Source organism: Cetorhinus maximus, chromosome 26 (assembly GCF_964194155.1).
Source record: "Cetorhinus maximus chromosome 26, sCetMax3.hap1.1, whole genome shotgun sequence".
NCBI classification, from domain to species: domain Eukaryota; kingdom Metazoa; phylum Chordata; class Chondrichthyes; order Lamniformes; family Cetorhinidae; genus Cetorhinus; species Cetorhinus maximus.
Genome location: NC_135904.1, coordinates 6,972,864 through 6,998,296, shown reverse-complemented (window position 1 = coordinate 6,998,296; position 25,433 = coordinate 6,972,864). Strand labels below are relative to the sequence as shown.

General features: G+C 43.1%; 1 protein-coding gene across 13 annotated transcripts in view; it reads right to left on the bottom strand.

The window, feature by feature from the left end:
- The window catches only part of LOC144668247 (A-kinase anchor protein 13-like), a 385,814-nt gene that overhangs the window by 128,315 nt on the left and 232,066 nt on the right, over positions 1-25,433 (bottom strand). For all 13 annotated transcript variants that reach the window (XM_078530039.1, XM_078530037.1, XM_078530033.1 and 10 more), the window contains one exon: positions 9,563-9,696. In XM_078530039.1, coding sequence (XP_078386165.1) covers positions 9,563-9,696 — 134 coding nt within the window. The remainder of the gene's footprint in view (positions 1-9,562; positions 9,697-25,433) is intronic.

Here is a 25,433-nt window from a genome sequence, read left to right as displayed (position 1 = left end):
GCTGTGAGGAGCTTAGAACTCACCTGAGAGTAATCTAATACCAAAGCTGAAAGTGGTCAGTGAAGGGAGGAGGAAAGTACAATATGCCAAAATGTACCGAATGGTTTTAAATTTACTTTCATTCGTTTTGACTCATTTATGCTCCTAACCTGACCAGCAATGAAATAATAACCTGGGTTTACTTATCTGTAGCATTTAAAATTCTGTGCATTTCCATAAGGTTATCATCTTTGCTAGATTTCAATGCTTAAACTTCTCTCATCTTTCTCCCAGTTTACCCCTGCCACTTCAGATCAGGGTTGTTGCTCTTTCCAGTATACCTTGGCACAGTGATCAAAACACAGCACTAAGTATAGTTTAAAAACAAAGGCTAAGCATTTAACTACTCCCTCATTGCCTCTGAAACAGTTGAAGCGCTTCAGGTTCAAAACCATTTAAAATGCAGTGCAGCGAATATGGGAGCCACATTGAGCACAGCAAGATCCCGCATGCAGCAGCGAGATGACCAGTCACCCTGCTCTTGGATAATGTCATGAGACAGGAATGCTGGCCAAGATTTCGGGAACAACTCCCTGCTCCTTTACAAGCCAAACTGGAACTGAGTCAGGTTGACCTACATTGTACAGCATTGGCATAACTCTAATAGATTTCTAGACAAAACCCAATCGAGTTCATTGTTGACTTTGAAGCCACTGGTGGCCACTCCACAAGGCATCTGCATCGCCATGATGAGCTCCTCGCTTACAAACCTCAAAAGCAAGAATAGCACAGAAACGCAGGAACTCACCCATCCGAAGGCAGAAACCCACAATGGAGTACTATCTTAGAAGTAGACTGAAGCGCCAAGTCTGGATAACTTGTCTTAATTATAAGGAAAGGCAAATGCTAGACTTATAAAACAAATGAAGAGCATCATTACTGTAACGATTTCTTCAGACATGTTGTTCTTCATGGACCGGAGCAATTTTCATTGATTCATCATTACCTTCTCTCCTCATTAGTACCGGGACTGAAGATTAGTTAAAGCTTCCCATTGGAACTGATGCAGAAAGTGGGAAGATTGGGTATGGCTCAATTCTTGGGAGTGCAGCTCAAATCTACATAGTCCACCGGTCCCTAGCATCACCACAATGTGATCCTAGTTTTCAAAAAGAACTGAACCAAAATAGTTAACAGTGTAACTGAAAGTTTGCAAACAATAAGCCCACTGTTTAATGATTGCATCTGCTGGGGTCTACCCACACCACTGAAGTTACCACTTTAAAGAGCTGGCTTAATGAACACGAGGCTGTTTTAAACCAATAGTTACGTGTTCAGAATGTCAAAAGGTTGAAAAACTTAAAATCTCAAAATATTTTCATTACTTTTCAAAGTAAGCTCCTTGAAATTGCAGGCTGCACAAATACAAGGAACGTGGTGCAGACTGTGTTTTAATAGTCGCCTTTAACAGCACGTTGTCAGAGAACATAAACTAGAGATTAGGAAGTTCGGAATATGGTGGGAACTCAAGCAGAGCCTTTTCACCCTAAGGGCAATAGATTGTACAATAAGTTACCAGGGAAGGCAACTGAAACCATCTGTACAAATAGACTCAAGAGGCAATGAGATGTAATTTTAGAGATAGAAGGAATTGGAGGCTATGGTGAGAAGGCGAGGTCCAGATCAAAAAGCTTATTGACTTTCTCCCCATCTCTAAAAATTCTTATTCTTTTACATAATAGGACAGTACATACTCGACATAGGGGACATGTCGTCTCGCAAAGAGCAAAGTGACCATCTAATAAGCTCCATGTGCATGTATCAGATGAAATAACTCAAATTTAATACAACTCATGAATGAGAAAATGGTAATAGTTCAAGCTTTGTTCTTGCTGTTATCATTGTTGTACACCTTCAATAAGTTACCTTACGTCTTAGCATACAGCCTTTAGCCTACACGTTATTTTCAAAGCAATATGATGCAGTTTGCGCATCACCCTCTGAACATATTGCATCTAATGTATTTTCAACCTAACATACGTTATATCCTTGTGCATCATCCTCGCATTCTGCCTGTGCATTACCCTCCGTGAAAGATGTGTAACCTATTTGTTGCCCTCCAGACGACAGGCCCCAGCTTGCACGTTACCCTCTACACACCATCCCTAGCCCATGTGCAAATAATTCGATCAACCTGTGCATTACCACGATAATGCACAGTGTTATATATGGGTGATGCCCCAGGCTACATTACCACCCCGCTCCGCCAAAATTAGGTCAAAGCCTGCACAACAAAAACTGCCACCTACTCACCATAATGCAGCTATCACAGTACCTACAGCCAAGGACTCCTGAAGGTTTACAGTCCATCTTCCTTCTCCCTGTGTAGTTAATTTGCACACTCTGCTCAGCCATTCCCAACATTAACATAACCCAAATTTAAGGATGGTGGGGGCATATGGAGGACACAGAGGGGAGGGGAGGGAAGGATGAATCTGCAGATTTTAAAAGGAAGGACAACAGATGCATTGAAAGCCAAGCTAAGTGAGCAGGAATTGTTGATGTGAAGGAGAGAGTACCACTAACTAGATCTCACTCCAAAAATTGGCTGTTCATTTTTGTTTTAAGGCAATTTACCAAGTGATTGCAAACTTTTAAAATGAACTGTTACTTTCAATTTCAGTTCGTAAACATGTCCGTGACCAGTGAGGAGGCCCAGCTGAAGCTATTTTTAATAAACCAGGCAGTATTCCAATGTGCTTCAAGATTAACTTTTCTACCATTTCTATTATGAGGATTCAATTATTTTTTGGCTATCATGAACCGTTTAGGAATGCTTGTAGTCTTACAGGCTGCATAAAAAGTCCAAATCCATGCTCATATTCATATTTAGGGTAAATCGTTAATATCTAAATCGTTAAATGGGACCACAGAAAAGCACCAGGAACTGTCCTTTCCAAATCTTCAAATCTATAAATTCAGACAACAGAAAAAAGTAGAAGAGGCAATTTGAAAATGAATAGTGCTAACTTTGCAGACCATAGAGTCCCAAGGCTCATAGTTTGGATACTGCCAACTTAGAACCATTTTATTTTGGATACTGCCAACTTAGAACCATTTTATTTTGGATACTGCCAACTTAGAACCATTTTATTTTGGATACTGCCAACTTAGAACCATTTTATTTTGGATACTGCCAACTTAGAACCATTTTATTTCTATCATATCTGTTTAAATTCCTATATTTATACTTTGAAACAAATGCTTGTTTGGAGGGCATTCAAATTTTCCTAAGTATGCTACAGCTAGCAGTTGATGGACTTTGAACACATGAAACCCTCTTGAAAACAGGTGGCTGGCCTTGAACAAATCTGTCAAAATGTGCATTTCGTTAAAAACTAGCCTCCAGTCTTTCTGTCCGGCGAGGGCTCCCTGAATTAACTTCTAATTTCGGCTATGTTATTCACGGTTTAGAATTCTTACCTTTGATTTTCTTTCCCTCCCTAGTTCATGCATTGACTCTCAGTTGTACTTCAGATACTATCTCTGTCACTGCATGATGTCATGAATTGAAGAGTTCAAACACAAAGAAGAGCAAACACCATTTAACCCATTGGGGAGCGCCCCGATCTCTGCTGAGTAATTTCCCAATAATAATGCATTTGAGAAATCACAGGCAGGGTGTTGGAACTCAAGTCCTGCATCACCAGTTAATGAAAATAATTAATTCCCCAGCTGATTAATGCAGGTCTGCTTGAATTATTTACTAAGTGGGTGCAGGATGCTGCACCACATGCTAAGGGGAAAGTCTGCTATTAGCCAGGGCAAGTTGAGCAGTAAACAAAGATGATATCACCAAGAAACCAAGCCAAGATCGTTCATTGCAGTGTTTTATATTAGCTTGTCACTACCTCTTTCAATTCACATTTCAACCACACCCTACACCAGGCGTCAACAACCAATGCTTCTGGAATCACATGGGGCTCATTAAGGACTCGTGTGCGGCTCTGAACCTTGATTGATTAAACTCATTTTGATGGTAATTAAATGGCTTGTTTCATTTGTTAAACTTTTAGCATTGTACTTGCGAAAAAGTATCATTTAATTAACTTTTTTTTTGTAAAACGTTGTTGAAATGTGTCTCCACAGCATTGTGGCTCTTAAGATGTTGCATTTTTGACTAAATTTTAAAAATGGCTCTTGTTATTCTGTCCTACACCAAACAACAACAGCGCTAAACATCTCTGATCGCTGGCTGAAAGTCAAAAAATATGAACTATATCACATAGAATAGAATCACAGAACGGTTACAGCACAGGAAGAGGCCATTTGGCCTGTCATGTCCTTGTTGACTCCCTGTAAGAGCGACTTAGCTAGTTCCACTCACCCACCTTTTCACCGCAGTGCTGCCAATCCTTTTCTCTTTAGATAATTATCCAATTCTCTTTTGAAAGCCGTGATTGAATCTGCCTCCACCACACTCTCAGGCAGTGCATTCCAGATCCTAACCACTCGCTGCGTAAAAAAGCTTTTCCTCATGTTGCCTCTGGTTGTTCTTCCTATCACCTTAAATCGATGCCCTCCGGTTCTCAATCTTTCTACCAACAGGAAATGTCTCCCTATCAACTCTGCCCAGGCCCCTCATGATTTTGAACTTGATTGTGAAAAGAACAGAGCTCATTATAGCAAATCAAGATAAAAAAAACTCAATGGTCTGGATTAAGTGGTCATAACTACAGCGTTTGCACTCATTCCCCTATGAAATTGACAGCAAATCTGGTACCCGCACATATGGAGTTAAATGCGAAAATCTAGGGGTTGCTGTCAATTGTTCCCTATTCCACCATGGTGCTCTCTTGAAGTCCCCACAGATAGCAATCTTTTAGAAATCACTGAACTGGCGAGAAGTTCCCCTTTTACTCTGTAATAAACCACTCCCCGTGCCCTCAAGAAAGTTATGCCTTTTTAATGAGGTGTAACTTGGTTTTAAACAGCGCACTAAGTCATATGTACTGCTGAATAATACCCTGTGACCCTGGAAAATTAATTTTATGCTTCTATATGTCACAAGTTTCCATTATGATAAAAATGTCCTTGTGTAGTAAATGAAACATTTAAAAAAAGTTTATGATCTTTCAGATTCTAATGTACATGCCCCAATCTTTATTTGTTTCTCTGTAAAACTTATAAAAAGTGATGGACTATCAGGGCATTTTACTTCCTCTTGCTGTCAATTAGAATAGTTCAATGTGATTGGCTGCTTACCCTGCCTGATGATATCACTGTTGATGGATGCCTGGAGACCCCACTGACTTGGTGCCAGATTCAAATGAATGCTCGGGAAAGGTGAAACCTAAGCCACAGAGGTCGTGAGATCTTTGTAGGCGGCTTATTTTGAGGTCAGCAGCAAGCACTGATTTCAAAATAAGACGCCCATGAAGATTTAGCAATCTGTGTCCAATTGGGAATGGGCACTGAATTTATCAGATCCATTTCTACCGAAAGACCATGATAATTAGAAATATCAAACACTATGCTCAGTGAGTCTTGTCTCAGGGAAGAGGAGTTACCATGGGTTTCCAAGATGACCAAGCTCAGTGAAACTTTGCACTTATTCATTCAGAAACCACATGGCAGACATATTTTTTTATTCGCTCATGGGATATGGGTGTCGCTGGCTAGGCCAGCATTTATTACCCATCCCTAATTGCCCTTGTTCAGAGGGCTTTTCCTTTTAAAAGAGTCAACCACATTGCTGTGGGACCAGGTAAGGACAGCAGATTGCCTTCCCTAAAGGACATTAGTGAACCAGATAAATTTCTGTAACAATCGGCAATGGTTTCATGGTCATCATCAGACTTTTAACTTCAGATTTTTAGTGGTGGGATTTGAACCCAGGTCCCCAGAGCATTACCCTGGGTCTTTGGAATACCACTCCAGTGACAACACCACCAGGCATGGAGACGGAGAGGTCTAGGAAGGGAAGGGAAGTGTTGGAGATGGTCCATATGAAGGTGAGAGAGGGGTGAAAGTTGGAAGCAAAAATCGATAAATTTTTCCAGGTCCAGACCAGAACATGAAGCAGCAACAACACAGTCATCGATATACCAGAAGAAGAGTTGTGGGAGGGGGCCTGAGCAGGACTGCAGCAAGGAATGTTCCATATACCCCACAAAACGACAGGCATAACTGGGGTTCATGCAGGTACCCACGGTTGCACTTTTTATTTGGAGGAAATGAGACAAGTTAAAGGAGAAATTGTTCAGTGAGGGAACAAGTTCAGCCAGGCAGAGGAGGGTGGTGGTGGATGGGGATTGTTCAGGCCTCTGTTCAAGGAAGAAGCAGAGATACCATCCTGGTGGGGGATGGAAATGTAGAGAGATTGGACGTCCATGGTGAAGAGGGGATTGTTAGGGCGAGAAAACTGGAAATTGTTGATATGGCATAGGGTATCAGAGGCATCACAAATGTAGGTGAGAAGAGGCTGGACAAGGGGAGAGATAGGGTGAGTCGGTGCTGCTGGAGAGAGAGGTCGAGTGCATACATGTGGCTGCACACGGCACTGAGTGTGGATCTCAGGATGCTGCGACTGACTTACCCTACGTGGGTTCCAACTGAAGTTACATCCCTCATGCTTCAAATCCACCCAGGATTACAGGTATCTCCAGGACACATACAACATTCCTCAGACTGTTGTTCTCACTGCATCCTGAGATCCACTCTCGGGGCCATGCATGACCGTATGTACACACTCAACCAGCCTCTCCAGCAGCACTGACTCAACCTGCCTCAAAGCTGTCCTTGTCCCCAGTTTCATTTTATTCTTCATCTTATCCGACACCTTAACAAGAAACTTTTTTTCTTCCTTTTAGGTGTTAAGGAACGCAAGCTCAGACAACTTATTGATACCAGTACCTAATCGCCTCTTCACCATGGACATCCAATCCCTCTACAGCTCCATCCCCCACCAGGATGGTCTGAGGGCTCTCCGCTTCTTCCTTGAACAGAGGCCTGAACAATCCCCATCCATCACTACTCTCCTCCGCCTGGCTGAACTTGTTTTCTCACTGAACAGTTTCTCCTTTAAATTGTCTCATTTCCTCCAAATAAAAGGTGCGGCTATGGGTACCCACATGAGCCCCTGTTATGCCTGTCTTTTTGTGGGGTTTGTGGAACATTCCTTTCTCCAGTCCTGCTCAGGGCCCCTCCCACAACTCTTCTTTCGGTACATCGATGACTGTTTTGGTGCCGCTTCTTGTCTGGACCTAGAAAAATTTATCAATTCTGCTTCCAATTTCCATCCCCCTCTCACTTTCGCGTGGACCATCTCCGGCACTTCCCTTCCCTTCCTTGACCTCTCCATCTCCATTTCTGGTGATAGACTGTCCACCAATATTCATTCCATGCCCACTGACTCCCAGAGCTACCTTGACTACAGCTCCTCCCACCCTGTTTCCTGTAAGGACTCCATCCCATTTTCCCAGTTCCTTCGCCTCTGTCACACCCGTTCCAATGATGCCACCTTCCAAAATGGCGCTTCTGACATGTCTTCCTTTTTGCTTAACTGAGGTTCCCCCCCACTGTGGTTGACAGTGCCCCCAACCATGTCCGACCCATCTCCTGCACCTCTGCCCTCACCCCTTCCCGTCCCTCCAGACCATGATACTTTTCACCCCACCAGTCTCCACATTCAAAGGATCATCCTCCGCCATTTCCGCCAACTCCAGCTTGATGCCACCACCAAACACATCTTCCCCTCACCCTGCCCCCTATCAACATTCTTTAGGGACCATCCCATCCGTGACACCTTGGTCCACTGCAGCATTACCCACAACTCCTCATCCCCTTCCCATGGCACCTTCCTACGCAGTCGCAGAAGATGCAACACCTGCTCCTTTACTCCTCCCTCCTCACCGTCCAAGGCCCCAAACACTTCTTTCCGGTGAAGCAGTGCTTCATTTACACCTCCTTCAATTTGGTCTACTGAATTCGTTGCTCCCAATGCAGTCTCCTCTACATTGGAGAGACCAAACGCAGGCTGGGTGACCGCTTTGCGGAACACCTTTGCTCAGTCTGCAAGCATGACCCAGACTTTCCTGTCGCTTGCCATTTCAACACACCACCTTCCTCTCATGCCCACGTCAGTCCTTGGCCTGCTGCAATGTTACAGTGAAGCCCAACCCAAATTGGAGGAACAGCACCTCATCTTCCGATTAGGCGCCTTACAGCCTTCCGGACTGAACATTCAATTCAACATCAGGCCATGAACTCTCTCCTGGCCCCTTTTTAAATCCAATTTGTATTTGTTTTTTTTATAATATTTATTTAATTTTATCCTTTTATTTATTTGTTCATTTTTAAAATCCATTTTTCCCAAACCCCACCCTCCCTCCACAGGGCCATCTGTCACTTGAAGAGTCATATGGACTCAAAACGTTAACTCTGTCTCTCTCTCCACCAACGCTGCCTGACCTGCTGAGTTTTTCCAGCTTTTTCCGTTTTTATTTCAGGTTTCCAGCAACTGCAGTATTTTGCTTTTATCTACTCGATTTGCTGGGTTTTCTTCAGGTGAAATGGTGGCACGCTTTCCTTCTGCTGCAAAACTAACCTGCACACAATAAGCTAATGTTGCCGATGAGCCTCAAATAACTAGCACTGGAACCACGGTCTATTTTCCTTCCAAGTTTAGGGTGGAGACCTTCTCTCACGTGGGTAGGTGTTTCTGTGACTTTGCTATTAAAACTGTTGCACAGTTAATTGAGAGGAGAGGTGCCAGCTTCAGAGGTCGGTTACATGTGGGAAGACTCACACCCACTGTCAGGCAACGCGCTTAGGGTGCAAGGTAACCTCTTCCAACAGTTCAGTTCAGCACCTCCTAGAACAGCCTACACTAGGTCTCCATTAGGACCTTTGGTTACAGATAATGAGTATTATGTGCTGAAAGCACTTGCGTATTAGTGGAGCCGGGTGCAGATCAGGTTTATCGCTACTTCCCTTCCACTCCCCTTGTTCCCTCCTTTGAGTTGTTATATGCCGTAAAGAAATATAATGGCAGTGCTTCCCCACACTCCTTATTGCAAGTGAAACTCCTCTATGGAGGTTATGGAGTTATTTTATTGATGCCAGCAACAACCACATTCATTTGAGTAACATCTTTCGTGTAGTTAAAAAGTCCCAAGGTGTTCCCGGGAGCGCTTACAAACAAAATGTGACTCCGAGCCTCAAAGAGGTATTAGGACAGGCTACTGAACAAAGTGTGATCAAAGAGGCAGGTTTTAAGGAGCAACATAAAGGAGGAGAGACTGCCAGAGATGCAGAGGGAGTTAGGGATAGAATCTCCTAGCTTAGGGCCCAGGTAATTGAAGGCATGACCGCCAGTGGTGGTCGATGAAAATAAGGGATGCTCAAGAGGCCAGCAAACAAACATCTGTAAACGCTAAAACCCTTTTTATTTGTCTCACTTGAGAATGATTCATAAGAGCATATTAAAAGGTCAGAGGAGGGAGAGGAGAAATTAAAATATACACCACTGTAGTACAGCAACCACAAGAAGGATAAACAGTAAAGGGAGGCTTCTCCTTACCGTCATGAATAGTTCAGCAGCCTCGGTGGTCTCATCGCTGATTGCCCCATCTGAATGGCACAGAGGACCCCCAGTCACAGGCATCGATGACGTACACTCAACAACCAACTGTTGCTCAGACAACCGGCCATATCCTGATAAATAGAAAATGGTGGTCATTAACCATTGTTAATTGACCATCGTGTCTCTCGATGTGAATCGAGCAGCCAATAAACACTAGGAGGTTTCAGAACCATAACTCACTCATTTTCAAGTGAACTTTGAAATCCCCAGTGCTTTAACTTTGAAAAGAACAGCAAAACCTCCACTGACTTATCATTCTGAAAGGGGAAACCAGGTAGATAATGGGAGTTGGCGGATAACTGACAGCTCCCACATTGCTATGGTATAGCAACACTCTTCACACAAACAAGGAAAAACATAATAACAACATCAAGAGAACAAATGGCTTTTTAAAAATTCATTCGTGGGATGTGGGCATCGCTGGCTGGGCCAGCACTTATTGCCCATTCCTGACTGCCCTTGTTCAGTGGGCATTTACGAGTCAACCACATGGCTGTGGGTCTGGAGTCACACGTAAGCCAGACTAGGTGAGGACGGCAGATTTCCTTCCCTAAAAGACATTAGTGAACCAGATGGGTTTTTACAACAATTGGCCATGGTTTCGTGGTCATCGTTAAACTTTTAATTCCATATATTTATTGGCTTCAAATTCCACCATGGTCAACCTGGGTCCCCAGAGCATTACCCTGAGTCTCTGGATTACCAGTCCAGTGACAATACCACTACACCACCTTAAAACTCGCATTTAAGCGTCAGCCACGGTTCAGTTGGTAACACTCTCACCTGAGTCACAAGGTTCAAGGTTCAAGTCCCACTCCAGGGCTTGAGCACAAAAATCATGGCTGACACTCCAGTGCAGTAATGAGGGAGTGTCTTCTTTCGGGTGAGATATTAAACAGGGGCCCCATCTACTTGCTCAGGTGGATGTGAAAAATCCCATTGTACTATTTAGAGGAACAGCAGCGTAGTTATCCTCAGAGCCTTGGACAATAATCTCTCAATCAACATCACAAAAATATTACCTGGTCATTATCTCATTGCTGCTTGTGGGAATTTTCTGTGCGCGAATTGGCTGCCATGTTCCTACATTTCAACGGTGACTACATATCAAAAGTACCTCATTGGCTGTTAAGTGCTTTTAGACACCCATTGATCATGAAAAGCACTATATAAATGCAAGTATACAAATAGTCGTTTGGTAGCACAGAACTTGAGTATTGCTGAAAAAAAGGGACATGTCTAAGCTTTTTGTCTTGCACTCTTCAGGACACTTGCAAGAACACCAATATAATTTATACCGTATGTGAAGAGAGTGCTAATCGGTTGGCAAGTGGCATTGCCATGGGGAAATCACCAATGATGGTGCCTGACAGTTAACTGCCAAGCATTGTTTGAAAGTTAAACCAGGCAATTTGACCCTGATTGGTCAAGGCATTGCCTTGAGGAATGAGTCAGTGAATGGATGTCACTTATTTTGTTTAGCTGAAACAGGCAATGTATGTACATGTTCTTTCTGTCTGCAAAGAACAGGGCCCCTGTGTATTAATATATGCAAATGCACCAAATCGCAAGTCCGACTGACAATCTTAAATTGGTTGTCAGTGTAATTCTTCGCACATTGGATAACATTTGCTAAATAATCCTCAATCGCGGAATCATATCTAATGTTGGACACTATTTTGACTTTTGCAAACAGGGGCTGGTTGGGTACGGCCTGTACCCTGCCCATTGCGAACAGTGGCTGGAAAATGCTTCTTGATATGATCTGTCAGTCTTTGGCACGTACAGCCTACATACCGAGCATCACAGTGACACTGAAATTCATATACCACATCCTCAATGTGCTAAGAATTACGCTGAGAACCAGTTTAAGATTGTCAGTTGGGCTCACAGTGTGACACATTTACTTGTACTGGAAGCTACATATATTAATACACAGGGGCCCTGTTCTTTGCAGACAGAAAAAACATATATTAATACACAGGGGCCCTGTTCTTTGCAGACAGAAAAAACATATATTAATACACAGGGGCCCTGTTCTTTGCAGACAGAAAAAACATATACACACATTGTGCCTGTTTCAGCTAAACAAAATAAGTGACAGCCATTCACTGACTCATTCCTTAAGGCAATGCCTTGACCAATCAGGGTCAAGCTGCCTGGTTTAAATTTCAAACAATGCTTGGCCATTAACTGTCAGTCAGTCACCAGTGATGCTTTCTTCATGGCAATGCCACTTGCCAAACAATTAGCACTCTCTTCACATGCAGTATAAATTGTTGTTTTCCCCCTTATATGGATATTCTTGTGAGCATCCTGATGAGTGCAAGACAAAAAGCTTAGGCATGTCCCTTTCCTCAGCATTAAATGCAAGTTTTGTATAGTACCTTCCACAACCTCAGATGTCTCAAAGTGATTCAACGTAATTACTGTTGTAATTTAGGAAACATAGCAGTTTATTTGCACACAGCAAGCTCCCACAAACAGTAAGTAATAAAGGACAAGATAATATGGTTAAGTGATGTTGGTCAAGGGATAAATATTGGCCTGGATATTTGGGAGAACTCCCCTGGCTCTTCTTCGAAATAGTGCCATGGGATCTTTTGGGTCTGCCCAAGGGGGTACTCAGGGCCAGGGTTTAAAGACAGGGGTGTGGAGAAAAGAAGCTGGCCCCTCAGGTGATGTCCAATACAAGGGCTCGTCCTGTAAAAATACTGATAGATCATCAGTATGGCAGACCACAGACCAAAGTTCTTAGAACTGGAGCAGCACCAAAGTGGAACAGAATAAGTGAGAAAATGAGTCAAGAAGGGTTGGCGATCCCAACTGTGCACTTGAAAAGCTCATACCCTCTGGAGGGAAAGGAAGCTCCAAAACACTGCAGTTCTATTAAGGGGTCTTAATATGGATGTTCTGTGTGCTTATTAGTTTTGATAAAACACATTTGACCTGTTTAAATAACTTAAGGTGGAGGATTATCCCCTCGTCAGGCGGGCACGGTGAGCAGGCCCAGGAGCGGCAGTGCAGTGGTCCGCCATCTGTGACCGGGCTCCGACCGCAATTTCACGCTGGCTGGCCAACTGACGGTCAGCCAGCATGAATCGCACACGGCAACGCTCAGCGCTGCCAGGTTGGGGGGGGGGGCGAGGGGGAAGGAGGGCGAGCGGGGAAATCCGTGCATGTGCTCGGGTGCGATCGCTTCCCCGAAGGCACAGGGCTTTAAAAAATAAGGTAAACACGTCCCCTCACGTGACTCTGCGAGCAGGGGCCATGTTACAAACGAGTTTTAAACATTTTTATTTTATTTTATTTTTAATTAAACATCGGAAACCTCATCCCGCCCACGGATGAAGTTTCCACAAAAATCCAAAGGCCATTTGGCATTTTTGCCTGGAGCCAACCACAAGGTTGGACGGGAAGGGAAAAATTCAACTTAATTAATTAATTAATGGGCTTAACAGCCTCTTAATTGTTGGTGGGCGTGCTGCCAACTCCCGTGCCCGTCCGCTGACCGAAATATCACATGCCATTTCACGCTCGTGCGTGTTGGGCATGTGCCCGCACGCCAAGGTGAAAATTCAGCCCATGATGTTTGTAACTACCTCAGTGGTTTAATGGCGGGAATGATACAGACGGGGAAGTAAAATGGAAGACATTAAAATAACTGGAACTCATCTTCAGTTATGGATTGGGATAGGGTGGGGTGGGAGGGGGTAATTCCCCCCCCTGCTCGGACTGCCACCACAGCCAAGAACAGGAACTTTTTACAAACTCGCATCTCAACAACGGTCTCAACCGTAACCCACTGCAAAATCCACACCCTTCCCCTGAGCAGAGTTTTTTTCCCCAAACCTACTTGGTTCCTCCAGAAATTTATTTGATCTCTGAATAGGAAAGGTTTAGGGGTTTTCTGGGGGGAAAAAATGGTTATAAACCCACATATTACAGGTACAGAAACGTTTCAAAAACGAACAGAAATGAAAGCCCCCCCCACCCCAAAGGTCAGTTCTCAAGAAGAAAACAGGTCCAAGTCTTCACCTAGTACCCAGAATTATACATGGTTTGTTTCACTGTATTCCCTCACTCAAGCTCCACTCCTGGATTTCAGTACACACCCTCGGTTGTAATTTCACTGCAGAATCGAGAGAGTTCCACATTGTTAAATATTAAACCCAAGGGCTGTCAGCCTGTTCCTGTGATGCAGGTAGGTCTTGAAGAACCCAGAGCACTATTCAAAGGGGAGTTTTTTTTTCTAATTCTTGGGCTAAGATTCCTCCTTCAGCTATCAATTAAAAACAGACTAACAGGCTATTTAATTCCCTTTCTAAGTCTGAGAGATCTTGGTGTGTGCAAAGTGGTGACTGCACTTAAATCAATAATGACAGCACTTCATAAAGTAACCAGTTGGTAATGAATCACACTGAATATCCTGAGGGTTGTGATAGAATGTTCCACAATTGAAAATTGTTTCTTTTGCAATTTTATTATTTTTTCCCCCTCAATTTAGATCTGGAAACAGACTAAAAGCACATCAAGTGGGTTGCCCTTCTGAAATACTTTACACCATAAATCAAAGGATCCAGAACCCAGGATTTAGTTCTAACAGGTGGTGATACTGCATGCAGACCACTGCCCAGCCTTTTCCCACACCAGCTTTCTCTCATTATTTAACTTCCAATCTACAGCCAAACGCTAGTGAATTTGCTACATGAACAGTTACAAGGGGAGTTTTGGAAACCCAAGTGACATAACCATGGAAAGTGTGCCGCAAAGGCCTGGCAGGGCTGCCGTCTTGTTGCATTCTGCTTGTTTGGATAATGCGCTCACTGCCCCAAGGAAGAACACTACCCAGCTGTGTATCACAGGAGGAAGCATGACTCTGATTCACAGCTTTTAACTTGGCTTGAGTGCGGCTCTCGGAACTCTGCTAATTAGAGGATGGGCAGTTCCAATTGCTTCTGACGATTTAATCCCTGGATGAATAAACTGCGCAGAAAGGAAAGGCATTGTGAAGCTACGTGAGCTTCACGAGTGAGATCCACCCAGTGAACAGCTTTAGTATCGAGAGTGACCGATGAAGCTCGTCTCCGGTAGCTAGCTCCCTGTTCAGACACTTTAAAGCATTTAGGTTACAACACTATATGTTCCAAACTAGCAAAAGGTGACCTACAAGCTTAAGAAAAGCTGACAGCTCCCAAAAATACAATTACCACAAATAGTTGTGCGGTTGCTTCCTGACGCGGTTACTAAATGTTGAGCCAAAACCAGTGCTCAGTAGAAAAACTGAACTAAAAAATATCCCATCACGTTTCCACTAAAAAATCCTATAATGAATATTTAACCAGTAAACATTGAAATGCAACTTTTTCTCTACAGAAAACAGTTGTCCAAAATTATAGTCCATAAATATTAGAATGCAAAGCCATCCACAGGGCACTCAGGAATCATGGATGCAGCTTTCATAAAACAACTGAAAGGGCAACTGGAAATGGATAAAACCATTCTCTGTCAAAAAGCCTAAACCGCTCACAGGGCACATACTCCGTATTTAACGTCAGTTCCGAAACCAATTTCTTTGGTAGGTGGGAGGTGGTGAAAGGTGCAGATAATACTTTTATTCTCTCAAATGTATATGGCTCAAAGTGGGAAAATATTTTAGAGACCAACATTTCACACTACCCAAATCAGGGATGCTCCATTTATCACCATTTATTTAAGTACTGGCTGAATGATGACCATTTTCCTTAACTCACGTTATATGACCCAGTAAGTAAAATGATAAATTTTGGCAAAGACAGCTCTTTGGAAGTTCGTATGCAGAGTTAAAACTGTTTCCATTACAATCAGCCTTTCAAAAGATGACAGACAGACAGAGACACACACAAATAAGCTGACTCTTTCATGGAGTTTTAGTTTCCCTGAGGCATACTGTACCTGATGGAGAGAGGGTGGGTGGTCACAGCCTCCAGTAAAAACTTATTCCAGAAATTCTACTTCAGTTTTCTTTACCTTAAAGCTGAAGCTCTTGTAGTAGCTCTCTGACTGTATGGGTGAAAACTGGAGAAGCCCATCTATTCTTTCCAGCTTAATTTTTCCTGAAGATTCTCCCAGTGTCAGGCTGTCTCAGAGGGAGTGTTCTGGACAAGTGATGGGCATTACCAACTGTCCATTTGTTCTGTGAATATTTTCCTGTTCCGTGCGTGTGGTCACACAGCAAGTTTTGCACTATCAAGAAAGGATCGACAAGCCGGGTCTCTTTTCTCTCGAAAACAAGACTAAAGAGCGACCTAATTGAGATCTTTAAAATTATGAAAGGCTCTGTCAGAGTGGATAGAGAGAGAATGTTTCATCTTGTGGGGAAGGGCATAGCTAAAAGGTCATCAATATAAGATCTCTCCTCAGGTACCACGCCCGAACGGGGTGCTGTCAACCATGGACCTCCAAGTTAATCTTGCTCTGGAGGCATGGACAGTCACTGAGAAATCCAATAGGAATTCATAACAGTAGTGAGAATGTGAAACTTGCTACCACAGGGGGTGGTTAAAGCGAATGATATAGATGCATTTAAAAGGAAGCTAAATAAGCATATGAGGGAGAATGGAATACAGGGTTATGAAGATGAATTTAGATAAGCAAAGATGGGAGGAGGCTCAAGTGGTGTATAAACACCAGCATCGACTGGTGGGGCCAAACAACCTGTGCTGTATATCCTATGTAACCTTATGTAGTGGCAGCTGTCACTTTATACATTCAGGTAATGCACCTGCAATGATGCTGTTTACATCTCACGAAGGGTCATCCTTTTTACGCAATATCAAAGAATGTAAACAACAGCAAAGTGCCACAGATGCTGGCTAAAAACAGAAAATGCTGACGACGCTCAGGTCAAGCAACACCCTTTTAAATCAACAGACTTGCAACGTTAACCTGTTTTTTTTTCTCTCCACAGATGTTGTCTGAGCTGCTGTGTCCAGCATCCTCAGTTTTAAATCTATAGAACACACACACACACCAAAGCTACGGGAATTTTAAAATAAGCCCCATTCAAAAGATTACAAAAATACATATTCCACTTAAAGTCATTATTTATGTCACAAGGGATACACTCAAGACCTGGATGTGATGCAAAGAAAAAAAAAAACACCACTAGATGGATTTCTAATATCACAAGGTCTTTGCCTATTTTACCCTGAAATGGATGACTAACAGATGATTTCACAAAATTAGCTGGAACTCAGTGGGTAGCATTCTTGCCTCCCCATCAGAGGTTGCAGGTTCAAGGCCACACCAAAGGCTTTGGTACAGAAATCTTGGCTGACACTTCAGTACAGTGCCTGTGGCAGTGCCGCACTGTTGGAGATGCTATCATTCAGATGAGACCTTGAAACAAGGCCCTGTCTGTCCCTCATGTGGCTATAAATGAACTCATGGCACTATTTCAAAGAAGAGCAGGGGAGTTAATCCAGGTGTCCTGGCCAATACTTATCCCTCAGCATCACCAGAGACAGATTCTGGTTACCACACTGCGGTTTGTGGGACCTTTCTGTGCGCAAATTGGCTGCCATGTTTCCTACATTATAACAGAGAACATGCTTCAAAATGTACTTCACTGGCTGTAAAGTACTTTGGAATGTCACGAACATTGCACTTAATTCTTGTAAGCTTCACAAATACTTCCTATCTACTTCAGCATATACACCAACTTAGTAAGTAATGCCACTGGAGACAGGATTTATAACCATACAGATATATAGAACAGAAAAAGTAAATCTGAGGTGCAATTTCACATTAAGCTAAATCAGGGGCACAAGAGGGGAGAGAATTCAGAATTAATGGTAGGAAGTGCTTCTTCAACATTGTTCAATATGCAGAATGGAGCGCTGTTTAAACTACTGGAGACAAAATTATTGAAATTGTATACTTTTATAAAAAAAAAGAAACATTTGGATGCTGCGCAGGGGAAGTGGAGGTTTTTCTCGCATGGTTGACCGGCCTACCTCATCCACATTTATCTTATAATTTTGAACCTCGCCCAACCGGCCTGTTCAATGTAACGCAGACGTGTTTGTCACCACATCATAGCTTGTTTAATGTTCCGGGCTTTTTTTTTTGCAGAGTAATTATTTATCAGGCAGCTCTAGTTAAGAACTTGTCAAAACAGAAAATGTTTGGTCAGGTTTAAGTTGAAAGTTCTCCCAGCCTATGCTGTTTGTGTACACCAGGAAGGGGTGTATAATTTGCAATAAACAGGAATTAAATCACCAGGTGCAGCCCCACTAAAAGCTATAACTGCAGTTGACATAACAAGGTTTAAACACGGAATCCCTTCAAGACTAATTTCAGTGCATACATTAAATATGGTCTCTTCAAACTCGTTAGTCTTATTAATTTAAAGAGGTACATACGTTTCTGCAAAACTTTGCAACACAAAGGTTTGGATATTGTCTGGAAAGTAAAAGGCAGAAAGGAATTGTATTTATCTAGCACCTCTCATGGCCTCAGGACTGAAGTGAAAGGAATTGTTTGCAGCCAATGAATTACTTCTTAATCACTGCCAACGTTCCCTCTTAAGCTGTGCACCTGTGCAGCCATGCAAAAGTCTGTCAAGTACTGCGCACTTAATCATTACAGCCCCGCACGTCCTGATGGTTAAATGAGGTTTACTTCCACTCTAGCCCGCGAGCAAAGAACTGGTAGACTTCCCCACAACAGGAAATTAATGGACGAGAGCCAAGCCTAACATGATTAATCAGGTGGAATTAACAACCGAAATTCGTTCGTGTCAGTTCCTGAAGCGCTAAACTACATTAGCACTCGTCTTTCCTGTGGTCTGCCTGCTGCTTCTCTCCCCGACCCTCCCGCTTTCCAACCCTCCTGGAAGGAGGCGGCAAGCGGGACAATTGGGCAGTGGGATGGTAGGGGAGGGAGATGGCAAGCGGGAGGGAAGTGGTGAGCAGGAGGGCTGGGAAGGGAAGCAGTGAGTGGGAGGGAGGGGCGATGAGTTGGGAGAGGTGGTGAGCTGCAGGTGGGAAACAGCAAGCAGGAGGTAAGAGCTAGTAAACTATTAAGTGTTGTTGAGTTATTTACAAGTTAGTAAGAGGACTTATTGCCCAGTTAATACCACTGATGTATTGAGACCATAAAACATAGGAGCAAAAGTAGGCCATTTGGCCCATCGAGTCTGCTCCACCATTCAATGAGATCATGGCTGATCTGACAATCCTCAACTCCACTTTCTTGCCTTTTGCCCATAACCCTTGATTCCCTTACGGATTAAAAATCTGTCTATCTCAGCCTTTAATATACTTAATGACCCAGCTTCTATAGCCCTCTGCGGTAAAGAATTCCACAGATTCACTACCCCCTGAGAAAAGAAATTCCTCCTCATCTCAGTCTTAAATCAGTGACCCCTTACTCTGAGATTATGCCCTCTGGTCCTGGACTCTCCCACCTCTTCTGCTGCAACTGGCTTTGTAGAATTATTAAATGAAATTTGATACCAAAGACATTCGACACATTAGAAACGCATGGGGCAGAATTTTACATACAGCGTGTGGGTACACGCCTGACACGCCCGAGCGTAAAATGACCTGCGATGACGTCAGGCGTGCATCCCGACGTTGTCGCCATATTTCAGTTGGCGGGCACGCGCCGGAGTCGCCTGCGCGCCCGCCGATAACTGAAAGGCCTGTTAAGGCCATTAACTAGGTAATGAAGTTGCATTGTACACTGCCTGTCCAGCCTAGTGGTTGGTGGGCAGGTGACAAGGCCAAGCGGCCTTTACGTCTTTTAGGAAACCTCATCCACGAGCGGCACGAGGTTTCCTAAAGCTATTGCAAATTAAATAAAACCTTTATTTTCTAAGTAAAAACATGTCCCATCTCATATGACACAGTCACATGAGGGGACACGTTTCATTAAATTTTTCATGTCTTTATTTATTTTTTTTTAAAAAGCGCTTCAATCTCCCCGAGGCAGCTACGTGCCTCAGCGCGACTGAAGTGCTCTTTCGCACACATGCGCAGACTGCGTGCTAGGCCCGTCTCTCCCTCCTCCCCCCGCCCGCCCGCACAGGTAGCGCACGGCGCTGCCGCTTGCGATCCATGCAGGGCGTGCCTTAATCGGCCTACCCGCGTGAAATCCCGGTGCGGGGCCAAACGCGGGCAGCAGTCATCTCCGCAGCTGCTCCCGCCGAGCCCGCCCGACCAATGTAAAATTCTGGCCAAGGGCACATCCAGGGAATTTGTGAAAAGTTTTGGATTCCTAGCCCAGACCTTGCAAAGGTTCCTGTGAGGTTATCACATGGGACATTTTAAACCGTGTATAATTACAAATACTACCTCTCCCCAATTCTTTTCTGTCTGCATTGTGAGAGACAGTTCACTTTAAAAATGGTGAACAGGTTTATTACATCACAATGCATAGATCTTTAATCTAAAGAGATCTGTAGGTGGAATAATTGCCACTATGCCCCCAAAAGCAACCTCCTCCTGGGATTCTATTGTCTCTTCACCACAACTCTCTCTCTCTCTCCCAGCTCTCTTCAATATTCACTTAATTTACAGGGACTTTGTGTCTCTCTGATCTTCACCCTCCAGTTCACAAAACCCAACCTCTCTCCAATTTCACAGAGGCATTTTACCTCTGCTTGATTATAGTTGTTGGTATGACTGAGCTATTTTCCTCACTATTCATAGGAGCTTTAAGTAAAGAAAACATTCAATAAGCTGAAAAAATAAAAGTTGCTTTTTCCACATTTTCTGCCAATTCAAAATTCAATTCCTTAGCTCCTCTGACTCTTTCTATTTTGAGTTTGTCAAATTGAAACAAAAGCTCCTTGTCTTGTCTTGAGCCATTGCTACCAATTCAACTTCTCTTCAGTCAAATGATTAAAATACAAGCTACAATATAAAAACTAACAAATGCCTCTCTCTTGTATGGTAGTGCAGTGGTTATGGTGCTAAACGTAAAAGTTCAAATGCCACCATGGAAAGTTTAAAATTGAATTCAGTAAATCTGCTAATTTGAGGACTAGCATGTTACCCTGTCAATGGCTTCCATGCCAATAATAATGATGAATCTTCTTCCATATCTCTGGTAACTTTTTAAAACTATAGGTTTTCTTTTGTTTCCACTGGTGGCCCAAATTACCTTGTCTTTGGTGCACATAAAATTTATTCCATACATGGACAAATAAAAAGTAGAGGGAACATTGATCATTGCCGTAATGGGCGAAATGCTGCAACCAATTTGCACGAAGAAAACGCCCACAAACGTCACTTGATAATGACTAGGTAACCTGTTTTCTTTGGAATGATATTGATTGAGGGATAAACATTGGCCAGGAACCTGGGGGAACTCCCTTGCTCTTCTTCTAATTAGGATTTTTTACATTCACCTGCGAGCAGAAGGAATCTTGGTTTAATGCCTCATCTGAAAGATGCCACTCCCTCAGTACTGCTTTGAAGTATCAGCCTAGATTTTTGTGCTCAAGTCTCTGGAGTGGGACTTGAATCCACAACTTCCAATACTTTGTAAACAAATGACAATGGGCGTTATGTTTCATACATGAAAAATAACACTTCACTCTGCAAAGTCCTAGTCCATCTAATTTATTGCTCCAATATCCGAGGAGATCTGAATGCCTTTCTTGACTCCTGGACAGGATATAGGAAAAAGCTTGTTAACAGGAGAGTCCTTCTTTGCCCCCACTTCATGGATGTCAACATGGCCAGTGCTCTCTTGGATTTCTTTTGTTCTAGCCAAGCTGCAAATACATCAACTTACACCCATTTCTCTGCCTCTTCACCGTATCGTAAGGAAGGCTCATTTCTGTAATAACAACATTGATCCTTGACATGTTTCACATTTCTGCTGGAAACCTGGGTTTCTTTTGGTTTCCTCATAATGGACATGGTAGGTTGGGCCACTCAAAAATTACAGCACAGGAACCAGCCGTTTAGCTCCCTCTAGCTGTGCCAGTACTAGCTCTCCAATTGTATTATCTGCCCAAATCCCATTTCCCGGTACTTTTGCCATATCCTATAATGCTTTTCATTTTCAATAACTCATTCAATTCCTTTTTGAATGATATTCCAGCCTCTGTCATAATCCATTTATGAAGAAGTATTCCGTGTTCTCATAACCCTCTGAAATGTTTCTCCACAAACTTCATTCATCTTCTGATAACCCTGATGCCATATGTTTTCTTTCTGATTCAAACGATGGAGAACACGCCCTCACTTAAAAAAAAAAGCCCTCATGGGTGCTCTTGACCACCAGCCAGAAGGCACAAGGGGATGACCTGATGGCCCAGCCAACGCTGGAATCCTCAAGACTGCAAATGTAGAAAATGTATCCCAACTAGAATGCCAATGTGCTACCTTATTCTATAACGAAGTAGGTCAGCAAGTGGTGGATTACAAGACAGGTTCCAGCGCACCGATCCCGTCATCTTTCCATTCTACATCTAACATTCCGCTGGATGGGAACTCGACTTAACATCTCATCTGAAATGCAGCTCTTAGATTATAGGCTCAATTACTGGTGTAGTATATAAACTCTCTGCCTTCAGACCCAGAGGCAAGACCACTAGCTAGAACCCAAGCCACGCTCACACTAATCTCCCAATTCTTCATTGATTGATACTGATAAACTCTCTTCCATGTACGACCCTTATCCTAGTCAGGACAAAACATTTCCAGTCAAATAATCATTGGGAATGTGTACTCAAGGGTTTCTTAGACTGAAAGCTTAATATGCTAATAACCTGAATTCCATCCTCCACTTTGCCAGTTTTTATGTTTCAGGATCCCAGCCCTTTTCGAGGTTTGAACTTTGCTGTGCTCAAACATATCTACTTTTCGAATGTTTGTTTTACGCTTACTCATCTGACTGTAGCTTCCATCAAATACTCCACCCAAAGGAGTTCCTCCACAGAAGGAGGGAGAGGAAGGATCAAAATGACATTGGCCTCAGTAAATAGGCCGGAGCCATTGCATCAAACAGGAAGAAACTTTGATTATGGTCTGCAGAAAAGCAGAGTTTATACTGGCAGTCCCTATTTTGCAGTGGGAAACTTTGACCCATTTAAGAAATACTAAATTATAACAAAATCATATTGTTTGAACCGCTGGATCTGATGAGCAACCTAAGAAATACTACTGCCTCTATCTGACGGTGCCTTTTAGGTGGAATGGTATAACTGGGGCCTTTCTTCTACTCTTTAGCAATACAGTACAACTTGTCAGGAGGATTAGGTTTGCAAGGGCAACAAAAAGGTGCATCATTTGATAAATTGGGTAGCTTTTCACTTCTATCAGTTCATTGCTGAAGTTGTTACAGAAATTACTTTCTTCTTAACAAAACCTTCCCTTCATGGGAGCCACGAAATGCAAAGGAAAAGATATAGTGAAGGACTCAACGCAGAATGCAAATCCTGGTGTCAATCGCCAAAGAATAATGCTTTTTACTGTGACTTCTGCACAAGTGGACCCTGTGATGTATAGCCATAACATCCAGGAAGTTTCATAGAGCCCGTGTGCAGTTAGCTCACCATGGTGGAGGCTATAATGGTAGTATGATGATTGACTTCCTGGTCCTGATGGTTTTTGGGCAAAGGACAATCAATTAAGGTTTAGGCTCATGATGGCTCTCCAATAACCCCCACTGGAAAACAAGTGTGTAAGGATGATAGAGAACATCAGCGTCAGACTCTGCTGTAAGAGACCATCCTGCCCCCTCAAACTATTTGAATAGTGTGCCAACAACTAACTACCTCAACTACCAGATGTAGATGGGCACCTGAAAATGGTCCAAGAGGAATTACCGATCATGGAACCTCACACCCACAAGAGTAACCACCTTCAAAGAGGGAACAGAGGTCAGGAAGAAGGGAGGGGGAAGAATGCAACATATAATGGGGGGTTCGAAATCAAAGTGCTTCATGGCTACAAAAGACAACTTTATTCATAGCTGCTCTTATGTATTACGGCAGATGATTATCCCGTCTATAAAATTTCTAGCTGCTGGGAGCATAATTATTTTGATTAAGTTGTTTGGTTCAATTTTAGTATTCACAAAGCCTTGTGAGTTGATCATGTGAGCCTGCATCTAGTGGGCTGAATACTGTGGGAATGTGTAACTGGCACTCTGCCTGAAGTGCAGCAAACCTGGTTCTCCTGCAGGATAGGGCGGGGATGGAGAGGAGGATACATTAACTGGAGGTCTGGGACTCGAGCCAGATCTTTGCTGCAAACATTGCCAAAGTTATGAAAATATAAATCTGGGTTTTCATTAGAAGGAATGAATAACATTGCTTTCCCTTTATATTTTGGGGCCTTTTTTTGTAAACGTAGAAATCTGGACGAAGAGCCAAGGCTCATAGTATAGGACCATGGTTGAAAAGAGTAGGAGGAAAGATGTGGAAAATTAAGAGGTGGTAGTCTGGTAATGCCAAACTTGGATTTTATAAGCCTGTGAATTACTGAAGGATAAGAAGACTGAGGATAGTGTTTTCGATCTTGGTAGTCAATTTCCATTGACAGCTGTGGCTCAATGGTAGCACTTTTTCAGTCAGAAAGCTGTGGCTCCAAGCCCTGAACCAGGGACTTCACACAAAACCTAGTGCTGACATTCAAGTGCAGCACTGAGGGAGTGCAGCACTGTCAGAGATGCTGCCTTTCAGATGATCCGCGCTCTCAGATGGACAAAAAAAGACTCATAGCACTATTTCAAAGAAGAGCAGGGAAGTTCTCCCTGGTGTCTGTGTCAATATTTATCCCTTAACCAACGCTACTAAAGCTTTATCTGGTCATTATCACATTGCTGTTTGTGGGATCTTGCTGTGTGCAAATTGGCACACCAGTTTCCTACATCGAAACAGTGACTACACTTCAAAAATAGCCCATCGGTTGGGAAGCTCTTCGGGATGCCCTGAGGTCATGAAAGGTGCTATATAAATGCAAGTCTTTCTTTCTTCTAATGTTAAATATAAATTCCTGGACGATATTCTGTGAAGATACTCAAAACACAAAGTTATGTTTGTCTATTCAATTTCTTTGTAGCTTTTAACTGGCACATTTTTCCCTACAAAATTATTGAATGGTCACTACACCAGGGGAGGCCGTTCAGCCCATTACATCTGTGCTGGCTCTTTCCAAGAACAACACAGCTAGTCCCACTCCCCTGCCCTTTCCTCATCGCCCTCCAATTCTCTGTGTTCGGGTGCTAATCCAATTCCAATTTGAAAGCCATGAATAAATTTGCCATCACTACCCTTTCATGCAGTGTATTCCAAATCCAAACCACTCAGCGCGTAAATATGTTATTCCTTAGGTTGTCTTTGGTTCTTTGGCCAATCACCTTAAATTCAATCCCTCAGGTTCTCAATTCTTCCGCCATTGGGAACACCTTCTCTTTACCTATTCTGTCTCGACCCCTTGTGAGATTGATCCTATCCCACAGTAATAAAAATTCTGTAAATTTAATTATAATATTTAAAAATAGAACACAGGATTTCCATTATTTGCCCAAGCTCGGAATCGCGCCACTGCACAATAAATCATGGCTGAATTCAGGGCTCAACTTTGTTTTGTTAAAGCTGCAGCATACAGGGAAAGGCACGGATGCTTTTCTCATGCCTCATTTTATCTTTCATGGACACTTAGGTGGTTAGTGCACAGAAGGAGCCCATTCAGCTCATCTTGCCAGTTCTGGCTCTTTGAAAGAGTTATCCAAATGTCCAATCAGTGCTACTTTCCTGCCCTTTCCCAATAGCCTGCAAAGTATTTACCCAATTCAATTTTGA